This window comes from Pseudoliparis swirei, chromosome 17 (genome assembly GCF_029220125.1).
Source record: "Pseudoliparis swirei isolate HS2019 ecotype Mariana Trench chromosome 17, NWPU_hadal_v1, whole genome shotgun sequence".
NCBI lineage: Eukaryota > Metazoa > Chordata > Actinopteri > Perciformes > Liparidae > Pseudoliparis > Pseudoliparis swirei.
In genome coordinates this window covers 4,746,372-4,760,002 of record NC_079404.1, presented here as the reverse complement: position 1 = coordinate 4,760,002, position 13,631 = coordinate 4,746,372, and the positions used below count along the sequence as shown (strand labels likewise).

The 13,631-nt window shown below is 41.3% G+C and overlaps 1 protein-coding gene across 1 annotated transcript; it reads right to left on the bottom strand.

The window, feature by feature from the left end:
- Window positions 1-3,281: 3,281 nt before the first annotated feature.
- yipf4 (Yip1 domain family, member 4) lies at window positions 3,282-12,430 on the bottom strand. Its single transcript, XM_056435801.1, has 6 exons — window positions 12,208-12,430; window positions 8,854-9,010; window positions 6,477-6,648; window positions 4,344-4,421; window positions 4,141-4,254; window positions 3,282-3,660 (listed from the first exon to the last, which is right to left on the bottom strand). Exons 1-6 carry the CDS (start codon window positions 12,263-12,265, stop codon window positions 3,523-3,525), a joined length of 717 nt encoding a protein of 238 aa, XP_056291776.1. The 5' UTR covers window positions 12,266-12,430; the 3' UTR covers window positions 3,282-3,522.
- Window positions 12,431-13,631: the final 1,201 nt, after the last annotated feature.

The following is a 13,631-nucleotide window of genomic DNA, read 5'->3' as shown; positions in this document are numbered from 1 at the left end:
GGTCCAGGCCAGGGGCTGGATGCAGGAAGCAGGGGCAAGGAGTCAGGACCAGCTCCAGACACAACCAGGTCCAATGGACCCTGTGAGGCGAGAAGTCACAAAGACTCCGGGGAAGGAGTAGAATTAGTAATGTGCAATGGAGAGATGTACATTTTTCCATCAGTAGAGAGAGAAGAGGAGAGAGGTGCTCAGTCTATCCTAAAACGTCCCCCAGCAGCCTATAAGCCTATAGCACATATGAAACATATGAAATCCTCAAGCATCTGCCTCAACTGTACCTGACTTTGTGTTGTCGCCAAGCTGCTAGCTGCAAGGGATGGACAATGCTGCCATTAACTGAACGTTTCATGTTCCTCGTGTGTAGGATGAATGCTGTCCCTCTACATGGTCATCATTTTGAGCACAGGGCAGTTGATTTCAACAGTGGATACGGCTGAACTGACCTTTTACTTTGAAGTGGCTTTCTCATGTTGCATTACATTTAGGCCGACTCAAAGAGCGTGTGCTGTTTTGGTCGTCACTTTCACAAGAATACCATCAGAAAGTAGCAATCGCTCCGGAACCACAAGGCGGCAACTGCAGTACCATCTGTGTATTGCTCAGACAAGATGTGAGCGGGGGTGGGTAAAGATGGTATCATCCTCCAGCCTTCTGAAATGGGGAGATGGAATCAAGCCGAGTCGCTCCGTTGGACCAGAGGCAGCTCAACTGCCATCAGAACTGCCAGGTGCATTTTTTTAATAGTGAGGTTGATGCTAGTTAAGAAACGTAAATAACAAATAGGATCTTCCATCAAAATATTATTAATATCAACTTCAACGGTGCATTAATTCAATCTCTTTGGTTTGACCTGGTAAATACGGCGGGCCTCCTTCATATACCAGGAGTTCACTGCTGTATCCCTTGGGCTCATTCAACATCGCATTTATATATCAATTTGCCTCCATCAGTTATTAGTTGTGTTTGTGAAGTTATTAGTAAGAATGCACATTTTATTTACATTCAGAGAATTCGATTGTGTCGTTTTTTACGAGAGTGAAGAACTAAACAAGTGGTTTAAGACTGTCGTTCCAGGAGAAAGTGAGTCAGGCTGACTGTTTCTTTGCACACATTATTTAACTGGAAAAGTACAGCAACTTATATAGTGCAGTAGTGTAAATCAGATCCCATGCAAATGTAAACGATGCTTCCAAAGTTTTAGATATCTACGTTTTTACCAGCTGACTTCAACCACTGTCCACTGTGTCATCAGCCCGTTGAATGTGTTACAAGACTCAACAAAGTAACTGGACTAATGTGATGGTTGTTTTAAGAGCACACTGAGCTGTAGCTCAGTGGGGTAAGAGGGTCGTCCTGCAACCCCAAGGTCGTCGGTTCGATCCCCGCTCTCCCCATAGTTGCAAGTCGAAGCGTCCATGAGCAAGTCACTGAACCCCCAGTTGCTCCCCGAGCGCTCCCCGAGCGCTCCACTGCTCCTTAATAACTAAGGATGGGTAAAATGCAGAGAATACATTTCGTTGTCTCTGTACTCTGTGCAATGACTATAAAATGAATCCAATCTTTAACCCTGCCTGGCCGGCAGATCTACTAACACATCTAATGAGAGAATATCATCCTGATTATTTGACCGTTTACATGTGTATGTTGTGGTGTTATGTATATGTGCATCTCTGTTTACACACTGCTTGCCTGAAATTCACCTTATGCGAGTCCGAAATAAAGATGAAATTAGACAACATAGTAAACGAATGGCAATTCTCACATTTTCCGCCATCTTTTAGAACTGTGTTCACACTCTAAAAAGGACAAAGTGGATACTCCAACCAGACAGCAGACATACAGGCCTTTTTTTTAAAAAGTGTGCTGTTGATGGACTTTCCTCCCACAATGCAATGCACAAAGGACAGCTCACAGTGGAGGATAAAAAAGAAAATTATTATGTGGATGTGAGACAATTCCAGAAAGATCTTTTGTCTTCCTGTTGACAAACCGCCAGTATGACTGATGTCACACATGCATCGAGCTACAGCCGTCTCCACGTACAGCCTCACAATGCTTTATAAATCTCTTTCATCCAGTGCTTCACTTGTCATGCTGGCCTGACATCGGGAGTGATTTGGGGTTCAGTGTCTTGGCCTCCGGACCCGGAGACATGCTGTGCTCGAGTTCCTTTTCACAGAGAATGAGAATGCATGTTTTTTCCCCTGTGAAAGTGTTTTTGGGGATTTTTTCCTGATCCGATGTGAGGTCCTGGGACGTCTATGTGTACGGATTGTAAAGCCCTCTGAGGCAAATATGCAATTTATGATAATGGCTATTCAAAATAAACTGAATTGAATTCTAGGGACCAGGAAAAAGCTCTTACAAACTAATGGGGGTTTGTCACCTATTGGCTGTCACGGCATCAAGCTGCAGGGATGACGTATGTCTGTGTAAAAGTGAGCGTCTCACTGGTTGCCTCAATAAAAGTCCATGGGGGATTTGGGATTATCGCTCTGTGGCAAACATAGGTTTATAATGCATACTAATTGGTGTAAAAGTGTAATGCAATGGCCAACAGCAAAAAGCTGTAAAAGGAACATGTCACCATTTAGACTTTTATGTCTTTTTTTTTTTTAAACACGTAAAATCTATAAATTCACCAGCAGGATACTTACCGGCGTATTTTATTCTGTAGCACAAAACCACAGGCCTTATTTCAGGCATCTAACACAAAAACAAATAAAACATGGAGAGACAAAGTGTAAGAACGCCGACTCATTTCCAGTTTCAGGACTCATTCCTGCAGCACTGTACGTACGTCGTGGCTATAACGAAAGAAAAAGGAAACACTAGATGTTCAAGTGCCAAATAACTATGAATTTACTGTAATTGTTGATCAAATGATTATATTCCTGTATTAAACAGGACTCGAGGGCGTGAAAACAAGGCACCACATTGAGCAGACAATAGTTCATATCCCCCCTAACTGCCCCAGTCCACTTGCTTCGGCTGCTGAATTCCATAAATTAAGAAAACAAGCCTGTCAAAAATAAAAAAAGTACGATGGACACTCTTAGTACACACAACAATTTTCAGAACATGAAGCTCCACAATGTCTTCTATTCTGTGTGGCGCCATCTCTTCTCTTGGAGTCTTCCTTCAGCATGAACACCACACATTTGGCACCACATTCTTCAGTTGGATCCAGATTTTTTTTTAAAGAAACCACTAAATGAATCTAGAACACTGGGTCGTTTTCACAGCGTTTTTTGTTGTTGTTGACAAGAATCTCTGCATCCTGACGGTTCAGCTGTAAAAGCATATGCATTTTATTGACCGAAGACATGAGGGACACAACTATATACATTGTTATATATTCCTAACAATCCCACCGTCTACAATTTAATGCAGTTAAAAAAGCAATAAACACCTTTAAAAAAAAAAAAAAAAGAAGAAGAAAAATCCTGGTTCTGTAGTTTGACCCCTCCGCCCCACACCTGGGTCAGTGTCCATGAAAAGGTCCAGTTTCAATTCATCCAGTCACACACCAGTATATAATGACAGGAAGTAGATATACAAAAGGAGAATGGGATAAATGAGGAGGGGCTTCTTCGTTTTGAATTCATCTCCGACGAGCAGGGAAGCAGCGCTGTACGCCGCCCAGAACACTCCGAACAGCTGAAAGAGCAGACAGGAAAGAATCGTCTCGTTTATTCACGGAGGTAATGTGCACCTGAATGCTGCTCCTATTATTGCTTTGCGGGTGTAATTATTAGGGATGTTATTAATAATCAACAGCTTCGCCGTTTACCGACAGTAAGACTTTTGACCGATTTAAAGTAGCAGTGTGTGAGATTTAGTGACATCTAGTGGTGACCCAGTGAATACCCCTCCGCTCAGCCCTCCCGTTGCTACCTTCAGGTAGGGAGAGGTACCTTTAGGAAAGCTTCACTGCAAGCAGCTACTCTTATCAATGCACTGTTCTTTTTCGTGAGTAAATAAATGCTCTTAAAAACACATTTAACAAATAAATTCTGAGCTGGAATATAAAATAAAAAAATAACCACACACATCTAGTTTTATGAAAAAAGCTGTATTTTCTTTTTTTACACGGCATGAAAAATAAGCATCAGATGGTTTTGGTGGTCCTTGACTTACTTTGATTAGTGTAGAAACCACCTCGAAGCCTCCGATCACCAAGAGCACCGGGGCTATAACGATGAGAGGAAGAAGGGAATATCCGATCACACCGAGGACCTGGCCGAAGGAAACCTGCTCAAGAGAACAATGGACTCCGTCAGAACTAGTTCGAGTCACTTCGACTAGCTGCAGGTGATAAGGTGGGCGTCAGCGCCACTTACCTCACCACCGAGAACACGAGCCAGCAGGAAGATCGTTAGTGATCCAAATATCCAGATGGTGATGATCCAAGACACAACCTGCAAATAAAGAAGAAGAAGAAGCAGAGTTTAGTGTCCTTACTGAAAACTGTGAGGCGTTACCATGACAACTCACTGACTTCCACACCATCCACATATGCAACCATATGTGGAAAAGGAACAGCGCCACGAATATGGCACTACAGGGAATTCGGAGGTCTTTAAAAATGCAAGCTGCGGGTTTCTACCTTTAACTTAGTGGTTCAGACTGTGAGGCACGCCCCTCTAGTGGGGCGCAGTGGTATTACAGGCGCAGGAGGAAATGCAGAAAAAGCTTTAGTGAGAACTTCGAAACAAGTTCAAAGTACACGGACATTAAACTAAGTCATTAACTAGAACGGGCACTCGGTAGAGCGCATACCTTCGCCGCAGCCACTTTTTTGGTACTTGGCATGAGAGTGTGGGGAGCTTGATGTCACGTGAACATGTTGGCATTAGTTGCATGCCAATTGGATAAAAATTGACCGCGCTATGGTAAAAAGATGTTGACCGTTTCATGACCTTGACCTTTGACCCGATCGATCCCAAAATCTAATCAAATGGTCCCCGGATAATAACCAATCATCCCACCAAATATCATGCGATTCGGTTTCATACTTTGAGTTATGCGAATAACACGCATACAAATAAATAAATACGTACACAGCGATCAAAACATAACCTTCCGCAGAATGCGAAGGTAATAAATATATGGCAAAATGCCTTTACCTTCGTGTACATGTTTACGTTACGCCGTTACACAAGATTCTTGTTGATTCGCTGATTCTTGGCGTTTTGCCAAAAGCCATTCTCCGTGAGATCGGCTTTTCCACTTCAAAACAAAAGCTAAAAACATTGAGCATGAATTGATAGTGGCCGTATCAAGCCAGTTTAAAACAAAATATGCAGTGGAAAGCAGGCTCATTGGAGCCACTAATAACACTTGACACACTGCATTTCTTTTGTTCTGCACAGGTTGCACATTATGGTTTTGAAAATGTATATAAATAGTTGAACTTGTTTTGTTTTTTACAGGTTGCACTTATGGTCATTATCTTGAAAAGATATCCAGTGTAAAACAGGTTAATTGTACTCACATTAAGCTATTTCTTTGCCAGTGTGCTTTTTTGCACATATATAACTTTATTTGCATGGTTCTCACAAAGTGATTGCACAGTTGGTTTAACTTGAAAGTGATGGCAATTTTCTTTATTCTACTATTTGAAAAAGCAGATGGAGGATAAAAAGTTAGCACAGACCATTTGGTTGGGGCGTGACATAAAGTTTGAGAACCACTTCATTAACTCCAGAGCATGAACAGGCCAACAGTCGCTGCTTTCTGCTAAATGTTATTCGAGAATGTGAGTGATGCAACGGCCGGTTCAACGCCAGGAACTAAACAAACGTAACTTTGTGTGTGTCCATTGGCACAGATACTGCCTTTGTTTCCACTGATAAAACTGGAAATGAAAGTTCCAGGTACTTTCCGGTGTGAGCACCAGAACTGCCAGTTGCAACTGGACAACACGACAGATTGTTGCATCACAACGGGGACGATGACAGCGCCAGCTACCAGGTACGCATTAGACCAACGGGGGACATTAAAAAGATGAAACGAGATTAAATATAAATGAAAGGATCATACTATGTGCAGGGGAAAAACTGGGGAAAAAAGCGAGTGTCTGGGAGTCAGCATGAAACAAGTCCCTTGAACGCACCATCAGCTCTGAACAGGGTCCCACAGCTGTGGTTTCAGATGTTCTTCATTTTCAGGCTGGCTTTCAGCCAGTGGATTTGGAGCTGATGATGCAATACTGATACTTGTTACCCAGGTGATCTACATTTATAGATCATTGATGGAGTTGCAGCAAGTGTGTGTGTGTGTGTTTTGGGGTGGGGGAGCCTACCAAACGGTACATAAAAAGGACCCAATATTATCATATAAGCTTCTTTTATGATGTATATCTAAATTGGAGACGCCAGCTTCGTAAGGGAAGTTCCCGTAGTGGAAATGGGCCAATAGACAGAACAGGATGACGGAGGACAGAGTGGTGTCGATTGGTGTTCACTGCTCACCCGAAACTGTCCATAGATGGAGATCATGGAGAAGAGCAGCACCACGGCGAGAGGGCCCCAGAAGTCCGGGTTGTCTCGGACCACCTGCCGGTTATAACCCAGTGATGGCATTGGCATCAGCACACATCGAATCTTGTAATAGATGTCCTTCGGGTCAATGTCCAGCTCCTCCCTTCTCACACAGACAAGACGGCGTTACAATGACGAGCGTTGCACTGAGACGACACAAAAGAAAATCAGTGGGACAACAACGACAGGGCTGACGGAGCTCTTTGTCCGACACCAGAGACCAACACACACTCCATGGCTGCTGCTGCTGACTGGGATGTGGCGTGAAGTGAAACATGCTTGTTCTGGGGGTCAGCAGCAGCAGCAGCTGTCCATCAGCTGTCCATCAGCTGTCCATCGGCCCTTTACTCAGCCGAGATTGTTTATGGAGGTACTGTAAGAGAGGCTTCCCGCTGTGACAACATTGCGCAACAGCGAGCGGGCCGAGTGTTTTTTGTAGTCCCGACACCTCCGACTGTAACACACGTTGAATAAACAGTGACTAAATCTTAAATGATCGTCATCCGAACGGGAGTTTCAGCATCGTTTGCGAAAAAATGATTTCCGTCCATACCAACACACCTGAAAACAAATATCACATGACTACTCGCGTACACTGGGCATGCTGGTGCTGTAAACAGGAAGTAGTTGCTTAGGAACAGAAAAAACGACGTAGTATTGTTGTACTCTTTAATAATAAAAAAAAGGTAATGCTTGATATTTAACAAACCTTTCCTGGAATGTTTTCAAACTTAGATACAAGGCTGCAGGTCTCGCACTCGTTCTCACACACATAATCTTTCTAACATACTTAAAAATGAACACTTACAAACCAAAGTTTTACTAGATCATGGGTCAATAGATTTGATGAGTGAGAGTTTCTCTCATTCCCTCAGTTTTGTTCCCTGTTGTACTGGAGAGCATTTATACTCTTTTACAGTTTCTTTGTGAACTTCACAATAGTTTTACAGAACTAAATACCATTAATAAGAAAAGGAAAGTCCTCCGTTTTGTGTGTGTCGTCCTCCTCAAAGCCACAAACAGGGACTTCAATCACATTATAGCTGATAACGGCGCTCCAATAACAGCTGCCTCCTCCGCATGTCGGCAGCGGTAGGATTATAAATCAGAATTTTACTGCACAGCAGCTGCTAGTATTGACAACAAGGTCAGCAACTCCTGTAACCAGTCATCAACCAGTCATCAACCAGTCATCAACCAGTCATCAACCAGTCATCAACCAGTCATCCAAGTGGAACTAAGCTGGTAGTCGGTCGATAATCGAGACACTCGGCAAAAGATATGCGATTTAAAAATGGAAAAGTCGAGGTGTGGACACGGCCTTACTTTAATGTACTGAACAATGCACAGATGATCATGGCTCATGAGAAACGACTGGGTAACATGTATGGAAAATAAAAATAATCGGTTTGTAAAAACGGTAAAATTGGGTTGCATTTCAAATCTTTTGTGACAATCAAAAATGGTAAGAAAATAAATTTGAATAAACTTGCGTGTCTGCTATCTCATTATTTCCTCAGCTGGATGTTAAGAGTGTGCAGAGACATTGTCTTTGTTGTACGTCTGAAACAAGCAGCGGGAAGACAACCTCGATGAAGGGACGAGTTACTGAAACAAAATGGACCAGATGGAATCCGGTTGATTCAAGAGCCAACCTGTTGGTTTTGATAACTTTTTGATTGATTGCCCAGCCCTACCAATAATATTCCAAACTGTGTGGCCATGATATGTGAATGAAGTTTCTATGAAAGCCCATCAGCTGTTTTGCATGTCAGTGTGCACTGTTATCATACTTTAAAGATGCATGATTGATGATAGGGTAGTTCCTGTTCAAGACTTTTGTCGCAGCCACTAAAAGGATTGAGAGAGCTGTCATAAGTACAGCCAGATTCATAAACGCTGCCCGCTGACAGATGATACTCGACCGTTGGCATGCATTTATCAAGTTGTTTTTTTAACCCTTGTGTTGCCTTCGGGTCATTTTGACCCGATTCAATATTTAACCCTCCTGTCGCCTTGGGGTCAATTTGACCCGATTCAATGTTTAATGTCGGTGTTCTTTCGGGAGTCAACAAACAAACATAAAGTACCTCACACTTAAACTTGGAAAACAATATTAATTCTAATAATTTTCTGGAGATTTTAATAGCTGGGGTCATATTGATCTCAAGGGTAAAATATGTTAGTAAATATAAAGGTAACAGGAGGGTAAAACATTGAATCGGGTCATATTGACCCGAAGGCAACACAAGGGTTAAATGTCAAAAAGAAAAATGTTTTATAAAAAAAAGGCCCAATATGTACTCACAGGAGAGGTTTGCTGCTCTCTTCGCTCTCGTCCTCCTCCACCTCCAGCAGCCAGCCGTAGCCCCGCTGCCGCAGGAAGGTGGTGGCATATGGATCTTTACCGCTCTCGCTGCCCACGTTCAGCTTAATATCCGGGGCGCTGATGGTGCCGCTGAGCTCTGTGGAAAAACACGTTTGTTTGCAGAGTTAAATCATCATAACACAGCTCATTTATTCAAATCTGCTTTGAACCTGGGATGCTAGTGACGCATGTTTTTGTTTCCTTACCGTTATTACATCTCTCTTGTTTATATTTTTATTGCTTCTATTCTTTCTGTCTTTACCACATAGAGTGCCTTTGAGAGCCCTTTAAAGCAATATACAAATTAAATGTATTATTATTAGGGCTGTCAATCGATTAAAAAAAATTAACTAATTAATCGCACCTTTTGAAATTGCGATTAATTAATCGCGATTAATCGCGATTAATTGCGATTAATCGCAATTAAAAGTTAAAAGTTAAAAGTTCATTCTTTTTAAAGACAAAACTTCACACAGAGCTGTGTTTCCAAAGAGGCTCCTACATATACAGTGCCAGCGAGGTATTTAATATCGTGGATGATAAATTGTTTCTTCAGTGAAACATCAGATTAGTAAAAAAAAAAGTATATTGAGACCCCATTGGTCCTGTCATCTTTAACATTGAACACAGCAGAACCAGTGGCCTTGATAACTGACTGACATTCAAATATGTCACGTTAACCCTCTGGAGGCTGGGCTCATTTTATACATTTTACAAAAAAATTTAAATTCACCGTTTAACCCTTGTGTTGCCTTCGGGTCATTTTGACCCGAATCAATATTACACCCTCCTGCCGCCTTCGGGTTAATTTGACCCCATTCAATATTTAATGTCGGTGTTCTTTCGGTAGTCAACAAACAAACATAAAGTGCCTCACACTTAAACTTGGAAAACAATATTAATTCGAATAATTTTCTGGAGGTTTTAATTGCTGGCGTCAAATTGAACCCAAAGGGTAAAATATGTTAGTAAATATAAAGGTAACAGGAGGGTGAAACATTGAATCGGGTCAAAATGACCCAAAGGCGGGGGAGGGTTAAATATTTAATCGGGTCAAAATGACCCGAAGGCAACACAAGGGTTAAAAGTGTTTCCCTTCTTTTTAAAGACAAAACTTCACACAGAGCTGTGTTTTCAAAGAGGCTCCTACATATAAAGTGCCAGCGAGGTATTTAATATCGTGGATGATAAATTGTTTCTTCAGTGAAACATCAGATTAGTAAAAAAAAAAAAAGTATATTGAGACCCCATTGGCCATGTCATCTTTAACACTGAACAGCAGAACCAGTGGCCTTGGTAACTGACTGACATTCAAATGTCACGTTAACCCTCTGGAGGCTGGGGGCATTTAATACATTTTACAAAATAAATTAAATTCACCGTTTAAAGTCTTTTGCATGTGACACACCCCCACGTGTTATACATCAAACATTCCAGAACAATCTCAGCTCTGAAATAAGGCTCATTGTCCTCGCGCCGTGTCCTCTGGTTCTCTGACTGACAGGCTGCTAAATGAGCCTAACCTGTGAGGTGGGAGGTCCTTTGTGATTTACTGAGTGTTCATTGGGTTTTTTCCCCCCCCGAAATGTTGACAGACAAACGGATTGACCAATCACGTTGAAGGTTTCGTGTGTCGCGTTCTTTCCGCGCCGCGTCACCCGACACGTCGCCCCTCCGTTCATCTGTGTATCAGAGGGGGAGACGGGAGGAAGGAGGAGCAGGAGGAAACCTGACTGATTCATCCACGAGTTTAAACTGATTTCTGCTCCTTATTTTCGCGGAGAAATGATTGTTTTAAAAACGGAAACAGTGTCAAACCGTACTGCCGCGGTTTAAAAAAAAAAAAAAAAAAAACTTGCGTTAATTGCGTTACAATATTTTAGTGCGTTAACGCGGCCAAATTAATCGCATAGATTAACGCGTTAACGCTGACAGCCCTAATTATTATTAATATTATAGATGGGTGCGGTACAGGAAACGCATACATACAGCAATTTACACATGGAGCTCAAGTTTTAAAAATCCATCTTTTGCAAGCGCCTAATTTATAATAACTATTTTATATCAGTACCTCGAAAACATCATTTAACATTAGAGTAGAAAAACGTCAACCGAGAGCTGAAACCATCAGTCAATCAACTGAAAATGAAGTGTCAAATATTTGGACAATGTGCGTTTGTGCTACGTTTCCTGTACATTTAATATAATTGCATTTGGACTTAACTGTCCAAAAAAAAGATAAGGACATTCATCATCTTGAACTGAGTAGTTTTCCGTATCTTCTATCCAGGGTTTTCTGGACCAAGTGAGTGGTCAACTAATCAGGGAGACAATTGGCTTCATCAATAGCAAAAGGTAGGCATTGTTTGAAGCTCTACTGTAAAACAGTCCTTTAATTCAATATGCATCCTCCCTATCCAACATGTCAGTGAAGACATCCCTCCTCCATCTACCCTTATGTCCAGTGTACACACACATATATCTATATATACACACACACACACATATATATACAGGACTGTCTCAGAAAATTAGAATATTGTGATGAAGTTCTTTATTTTCTGTAATGCAATTAAAAAAACAAAAATGTCATGCATTCTGGATTCATTACAAATCAACTGAAATATTGCAAGCCTTTTATTCTTTTAATATTTAATAATTTTTTAATTGCATTACAGAAAATAAAGAACTTTATCACAATATTCTAATTTTCTGAGACAGTCCTGTATATATATATATACATAGATACATATATATATATTAACCCTTAAGCTCTTTACTCTCCAGCTTGTAGGAGCATGTACTTGCTTTGGATCCAGATTAGAGTAAATGTTCTCTCAGTTTATAGCATTGTATTTTACATTGTGTTATTTGGTTATGGTTATAGTATATCATTTTAATTGTACTCGAGGGGTGGCGTGAAGCTTGTCAGTGACCAGTGTTTACAAGAGACCGGATCCCAAATGGTACAGAGTTCGTCTTCAGGGTCTTATTTTAATGGCCTCGTGACGCGGACCATAAGCAAGATGTCAAAAACAGTCGGACTGTTTGTTTGTGGACGACGCGTATCGGTCCTGAGCTAGCGAGTTAGCAGCGCTAACGGTAGCCTGCGTCTACATAGGGGACGTTAGGAGCGGCTATGTGGAATAGCACCACGTCGACCCACACACGTCAGTCCGTGTGTTTCGGACAGACTGCCGTGTGAACCCGGGCGACTGACCCCGTGACCCCGTGACCCGGGCTCCCGTTCACCGATTCATCAATGTAGCTCCGGGCCCGCTAGCCTTAGCTTACCTTCAGCCTCTGTCGAAGAGACGAACGTAAAGTCTCCGTTGGTGGGGGAGAACTGCATGGTTAGTTTTGATTTAGTGCCAAACGCCGCCGGTACAGAGATGTGACATTTACAGTAGCAGGAGGAGAAAAAAGAGACGCGTTAACAACGCTGTCACTGATCACAGCTCATCGGTGAAGGTAAACTATCGCATCTTGTTTTCGTTCAGTCTTTCAGCTTCTGCGGTGGAAGCAGGAAGTTGGGAAATGAGACACGTTTAATGATGCGTTCATGCTATGACGTAAAGCTCGGATTTATGTATTCCCAGTTGAACAGAGAAATGTATTGTCCAATTTGTGTCAAAATGTTAGCCACACATTTAGTCTCATAAGTAATTTGCTATAATATGTCAGAAGCGGCGTTCCGTCGGCACACAGAGACTTCGTTTTGACAGGAGATTGTTTAACTCTTTTAATTTAGTCTTTATTTTATTCAGCTAAACGTTGTACGCAAACCTCTCTTAAATCACCAAGAGGGAGACTCAAGCATTGACATAAATGTATTTCAATATAATTTACATATCTTAGTTCCTGCACAATCAACATAATTCAGAAAATAAATTATTAATATTCCTGAAATCCCAATCTATACAGTGGTGGTTCTTCCAATGTCAGCATTGCATTTTAAATGTTGGCAGGTAATTAGGTCATTTCTCTTTGATTGTCCAAGAAAAGACAGTCGGGGGTGATGAAATAAAGGGTATAAAGAAAATGTATTGGTCAATAGTAAATTCCTTTTTTTATACAACATTGTTTCAGGCTTTGAGAATATGTGCAGGTGCCTTCACAACTCAAACCTCAGCATGAGAAGTTGAAATGGGAAACAATCTGATAGGATTACTGGAATAATAGAGTCATACTCAAGATAATCCAAGACATTCTTTGAATCTGTAACGGACTCCGCCTTGATGCCAGTGTGAAGATACTGGTATCAAATGGAACTAAAAGACCTAACTAATCCATTACTATGTCATGCTAACTGGCATGGTGATTTTCAAAGGCATCCCTAGACCTGTCACCTCATGAAATGTGTATGGCTCCCATGAGTCTGCCTTTTCCAGGCATGCCCTATACTCCAGTGGTTCTCAAATGGGAGATGTTTTTACGTTAGATTAAAAGACATATATTTAAAATTTGCATCGATTAAAAAATATTCAATACAATTTAAGTTTAAGTTCAGTGTGTAACACAATGGTTTCTCAAATGGGGGTATGCGAGATTAATATATACAATTAGCATTAATTCAAAAAATCCTTTAAAAATAGTGATTTAATAAATATTCAAGTGCAAATTAATAAACTGAATTTCTATATTATATCTGACACTGATGGCACAGTGCTGTGTATTACATTTGTTCAACCAAAAATGCTTTGTGCTGGTTATGGGGT

Coding starts and splice junctions, on each gene's coding strand:
- yipf4 (XM_056435801.1), bottom strand. CDS start 12,265: ATGCAGTTCTCCCCCACCAACGGAGACTTTACGTTCGTCTCTTCGACA. Junction 9,011..12,207: donor CTCTTCGACAGAGGCTGAAG/GTAAGCTAAGGC, acceptor GTTTTTCCACAG/AGCTCAGCGGCACCATCAGC. Junction 4,422..6,476: donor CCATCTATGGACAGTTTCGG/GTGAGCAGTGAA, acceptor CTTTATTTGCAG/GTTGTGTCTTGGATCATCAC.